The sequence below is a fragment of the Engraulis encrasicolus genome, chromosome 23 (genome assembly GCF_034702125.1).
Source record: "Engraulis encrasicolus isolate BLACKSEA-1 chromosome 23, IST_EnEncr_1.0, whole genome shotgun sequence".
Classification (NCBI taxonomy): domain Eukaryota; kingdom Metazoa; phylum Chordata; class Actinopteri; order Clupeiformes; family Engraulidae; genus Engraulis; species Engraulis encrasicolus.
The window spans coordinates 10,891,152-10,896,807 of NC_085879.1; the positions used below are offsets into that span (position 1 = coordinate 10,891,152).

Below are 5,656 nucleotides of genomic sequence, written 5' to 3' on the forward strand. Positions count from 1 at the left end.
ATCCAAGGAAAGTTTATCAACTATTAAAGGTTTTTAATTATTGTTTCTGTGAACAATTAAATGATCCTATTAGAGCTATTGCTTTTGGGGAGTTTTGCAACCCCTTTCAAAAGCCTTATCAGATGGCACAAAAACTATTATTATTAAAAATAAAGAAGTATGATAAAATGAACAGATGATCACAGTCATGAATGGTATGCTGCCCAGAGACTTCCCTAATCTGATCTGTTCAGATTTTTGAACGTATACAGTATGCATCCTAAGTTTATGAAGTCTAAATCGACATTTTCAGCAACACAAATGACATCCTGAAAGTATTGTATCATAATAACTGTCATCCTTTGTGCTTTGTGAGCTTCTGTATCATGTGTAAATTGTATCATAGGCTACCCTAGCTGATATCCTGGTGAACCAGTAGCCTGTAAGTAACAGGCTACTGGTACACTGCCCTCTCACGCGTCTCCGCAGGCGTGGTTTAGTCAAAAGATGCTTGCACGTGGTTGGAGCAACCTCATATGAATGACATGGCACTTCGACCACTCACGTTGAAGCTTTGTGACGTAGGACGTGTCGTCACCTAAGCGCCGCCAGGTCGTACAGGTCGGGAATCAAAACAGTTACAGCGTGTTAGAGAAGAGACTAGCAGAGAACATAATGGCTGTAAATGACCGATGTCGTCTTTGCAAGGAAAATCTCAGGATAAAAGGTGTCATTACAAACAGCAGGATTTTCCAGAAGGACACTAATGCAAAATCAATCGAGGAACGGCTGGCAGAAATCGGGTTGACATTAGCAAATGTCCAGGAGCGTTCGTTTCGAATTTGTCAGAAGTGTTTTCGCTTCATTGCTAGGCTAGAAGAGAGTTTGAGTACTTTCAGAGAATGGCAAGACGCAGAAAAAGAACCGAATCACCCTACTATAGGCCTATCCAGTTTAACATCAGCCACGACGACCGCGAGTGCAGCAGACACCACCACCACCACGGCCTCGGCCTAGGCAATCGCAAGCAAACGGGACAGAGCCCGAACCCCATCGGAGCAACCACCGACCCCTACGGCCCCCCAGCTCCGAAATTACCGAGGCCAGCAGCCACTGACAACACCCCAGCTCGACAAAGCGTTACAGAGGTGAGAAAATATATTGGGTTGTTAGACAATAACCAATGATTTGCGCCAGTGCAAATACAATAAGCATTTAGCCAATTTAATGGCTACTCAACCTGCTTATGTTAGCTCCACGCATCAAGCCAAGTCTACTTAGCACCATGCCATGGTAAGATAATGGTAGACAACTGTACCGAGAAAATCTCAACTGTCTTACAACTACTAGCTGTAGGCCTGGTTTAAGCAAGTCTTGATTAGACGTGTGTGTGTGTGTGTGTGTGTGTGTGTGTGTGTGTGTCAGTGTATTTGAAGAGCTCTTTTCCACAATGCTGTAAATCCATTTTCAAAAATATTCCAAAATGAAGTGTTTTTGTAGTCTATTTATTGCTAATATCACTGAAATGTGTTTTATAATGTTTACATTTGTTCTGAAAATACCACATAACATTAAACCAGTTCCAATTTTCCCAAATGCCATCATAAAGTTGGATTTAAAAAATAAAATAGGAATAAAATGACTTCTCATTTTGGAAAAGAGCTCTTCATTTGGTGTTGGTTGTGTGTGTGTGTGTGTGTGAGAGAGTGTGTGTGTGTGTGTGTGTGAGAGAGAGAGAGAGAGAGAGAGAGAGAGAGAGAGAGAGAGAGAGAGAGAGAGAGAGAGAGAGAGAGAGAGAGAGAGAGAGAGAGAGAGAGAGAGAGAGAGAGAGAGAGAGAGAGAGAGAGAGAGAGAGAGATCAGTCCACCAAGCTCACCAGTCCACACATTTGAGTGATTCTACGATTTCCCTACGCTTTTGGCAAAAGCAAAATGTCAATTATCAGTATTTTTTTTCGACTAAATGACCTAGATGTTTACATAGTGTATATATTTAAGTTTCCAAACAAACAAATTGCCAAGCTTAATCTTAAATCATTTGATAAATACTCTAATGAAAGCGAACATTTGCTTAATTATTTTGTCAACAGTGTTATGGACAAATACTATGTCATTTCAAACATATATAAAAATACTACAGAGTTGAAACAATATATGTTTGAAAGTGCGTATGTCCCTTAGCAGTAATGTTGTCATTAATCTGTGCAACTGATATAGAAAATGTGATTGTTGAGCTTCATAAGTAGGATTTTATGAGTCACTGTGATACAGACTGACACATTTTTCATCATAAATCCCTGTAACGTCTGATTTGAATATAGTCACCCTCCTTACACAAGACTTCCTTCTCCAGAGATAATCCCTAGTGTATGTTCATAGGATTTTTCCAACACATAAGGGATCAATAGCTCAAAAACACTTTCAAAACAGTCAACGGTGTAACTCAACTGTGTTACGGTCAACAGTGCAGGGGAACAAGTCTGCACTTTTTTAGGAGAAAAAAAACAGAGCAGACAAACCCATCTTCCTAGAACATTAATTATTATTTTGTTTGTTTGTCTGTCAATATGGATATAAATTGGCAAAAACATTCTCCTCCTCAACTGTCATCAGTGTTGCCAGATTGGGCTGGTTCCCGCCCAATTGGGCTGCTTAGGATGGCCGTGTGCGGGTTAAAAATGGCATCTATCAGAAAAACCTTCCCACTGCCATATAAATCAATAGAATTGGGCAGGTTTTTAGGGTGGATTTTGATCATTTTTTGGGCTGGAAATCATCAGCCTCATCTGGCAACCCTGACTGTCATACTTAATTGTAACACCATTGACGGTAACACCGTTGACATTTGAGCCATTTTTATGGTGTTGTGCTAACTGAGGACCTCAGAAGTTCCACCACAACACCTTAATCAATTCATGTATCTGTATGCTTTATCTGTGTTTTTCTACATGTGATTTCTAATTCAGATTCTTATGAATATGTTGATAACACAGTTGACAGGCAAATTGAGAACATGAAAAAGAATGGATTAAATTATGGAAGGATGGAGCTCAAAATTTACCAAAAAGTCTTCCCGTATCCTGCCAAAGAGGTTATGACATCACGTGATGTTATTCGTATGGCCTAAGACCAAACCATTACTGATTCATGGAGGCGGTTTCAGACCGTGACACGGTTAACACAGTTTTCGTGGACACACACAAAATGGCAAATTTCATGTATAATGGAAAGGACAGTGGTCTTTCTGACAGTTTTGTCATATTGTGATGATTACTGTGAATCAACATTTGCAATCGTCTTGGGCAAAACAAGTTTCTTTACATGCTAATATGAAGACTGAATCTGACATTTGGAAAACAGGACGGCATGAAAACGGCCAAAACCAGTATTAAATATTCATTCTTGCTTAAGGAAATAATGCTATGTCTACACTTTCTGTATTATATGAAAGATAAATGTTTTCTAATGTCCAAAACATCATTGGATGCAGTTAATAGTTAGTGGAATTGCCAAATAAAATCCACGGACTTAAAAGTGTAGGCGAATTAGAGAATCACTCATTTACTTGTGGTGCCCATCCCCCATTGTCACCCCTCTCTGCCCCTCTCCCACTTTCACAAGATCTTCTGTTCATAGTCCTCTCCTGTCCATCTCCTGACCACAGACAACATTAGTTGTTGTTTACTTTTATTAATTCCCAACAGACCATTCAGGTACTTCCACATTTCCCAAGTAACCCATGTTTTATGTTGGTCTTTTTGATTTAACTGTGAAGTCAATTGAACTACATGTTGTATGAGTTGTGTTATATAAATACATGTTATTATTATCATTACTTTTATTATTGTTATTGGAGTATCTTAAAACACTTTCAGTGTTATGTGCATATACTAATATAGTATGCACTACTAATATAGTAGTATTTAAGTCAATTAACTCGTATTGTATTGTAAAAAAAAAAAAAAAAAGTAATCATGTAAAAACTGTCCCTGACTATATTTTTTGGGTGTGTGTTACAGGTGGTTGTCTATTACCCCACCAGAAGTAAAGGTGAAAGGATGGTGTGTCCAGATGGCACAGCGGTAGTAGTGGAGGCCCTGGCAAGAAAAAACTGGAACTGGGCAGCCAAACAGATAACGAAACACCAAGAGCTGTTAGGACCACTCACAGAACACATTCAAAACATTCTGGAGGAAGAGTGCAAGAAGATATGCAGCCCTTTCACCCATTTCATGCTGGCCAATACATTGGCTGACAGTTTTAAGGCATTTTCATTTCAGAAATTGCAAGCAGATTTTCAGATTTTTTTTGTGATACCTCAGCATACTAAGATGGATATGTGTACCATGATGTGCATAATGCAGAAGTCACTTGCCCTACAACCAAGGACACTTCCAGGGCCCAAACACCTTACACTGAGACACAGCTAGAGACTGTTGATGGCCCATTGGTTATGTACCTGTGAATTTAACAGGCTCCCTCTTGATGTCTGTTCAGCTGAGTGGAAACAGATTTTAAAGGGATTGTATGGTGAATGTATATTCTATTCATGCTATTCAATAGTTTTTATAGTTTTGTTAATATTTATTATGTTTCTCTGTGTACATGTCTTATCATTGTACAGTTAATACAACACCCAGATTGGCACAATAACACTTTTATTTACATATGTCACAATAAAAAAATATTTACATTTTCTCCAAAGACTTTTGTACATCATTATTTCCATTCTTGTATTTCCATTGCTACAGCAGCATGTGATAACATTTTGCTAGTTGGACCCAGAACTACTGCTGTGTTGTGTCTCAGTTTCAGACTCATCATCAGACTCATCAAAATAGCCAGTGAAATCAATGTCTGGCACTAAGAAAGTGTCATCAGGGAGAGTTTGCTCTGTTTACTCAAAGTCATCAAACACCTCACTTATTATAAGTAGAATTTCCTGAGCATGCCGTAGCCTACACACTGGTAAGTTGTTTGTTATGTAAGTGATATCAAAGATGTAAGGACTATGGTTGACTGCTGCTTCTATTAGCTTTGTTCCAAACCCGGTGCAGAAAGCCTTGCTTGTGACAAGTGGCATGTTTGGTACTAATGTACGCCTGTACTGCTGCAAGCAGGCCCTGATAACATTCTTGTCCTCTTCTGTCACATCTCTAGATCTTTGTGGGGTAGTAGTGCACACCTGTGTTTGCACAGACTCAAATTTTGGCACAGGCTCAGAACAAACACCAGATGAACACAAACAAATGGAATGGCAATAGGTGCAACAACTATGACCAGGCTCCAAATTTGTGACATGCATGTCGAAGTGGCTAAATAAGGCTCTCCTTAAACAGCCTTGTGTGCCTGCCTTAATCACTTCTCTCACTGTCTTGTCAACCCTAGGTGATCCTTTGATTGCATACAAGACTGCATGTGAGGGTAGAGGGTATTACTAGATACATGTTTCAGGCCAAGCCTGATGTTATGTCTATTTGGGCTCACTGTCACCCGGGTTGCATTGTGCATGTGTAGCAGCTTGATGACCCTCTCTCTGTTGACAACTTCTGCTGAAGCCGTCAAAGCCATGACGGGTGTGCCTGAAAGATAACATATGCATTCTGTTAGTCATCAATAACCAAACAGCTATAGGCCGGCTCAGCGGCCCTTGACGGGCTTTTGCTTCCCATATCTGA

At 39.7% G+C, this 5,656-nt stretch overlaps 1 protein-coding gene across 1 annotated transcript; it reads left to right on the plus strand.

The window, feature by feature from the left end:
* The first annotated feature begins 450 nt into the window (after window positions 1-450).
* Window positions 451-4,525, plus strand: LOC134439730 (uncharacterized). Its single transcript, XM_063189641.1, has 2 exons — window positions 451-1,127; window positions 3,998-4,525. The coding sequence occupies exons 1-2, from the start codon at window positions 882-884 to the stop codon at window positions 4,406-4,408; spliced, it is 657 nt and encodes a 218-aa protein (XP_063045711.1). The 5' UTR covers window positions 451-881; the 3' UTR covers window positions 4,409-4,525.
* The last annotated feature ends 1,131 nt before the right edge of the window (window positions 4,526-5,656 follow it).

What these genes read in the sequence shown, in the direction of transcription:
- LOC134439730 (XM_063189641.1), top strand. Translation starts at nt 882, where the DNA reads ATGGCAAGACGCAGAAAAAGAACCGAATCACCCTACTATAGGCCTATC. An exon ending in CTCGACAAAGCGTTACAGAG is followed by an intron (nt 1,128 to 3,997) that starts GTGAGAAAATAT and finishes TGTGTGTTACAG; the next exon opens with GTGGTTGTCTATTACCCCAC.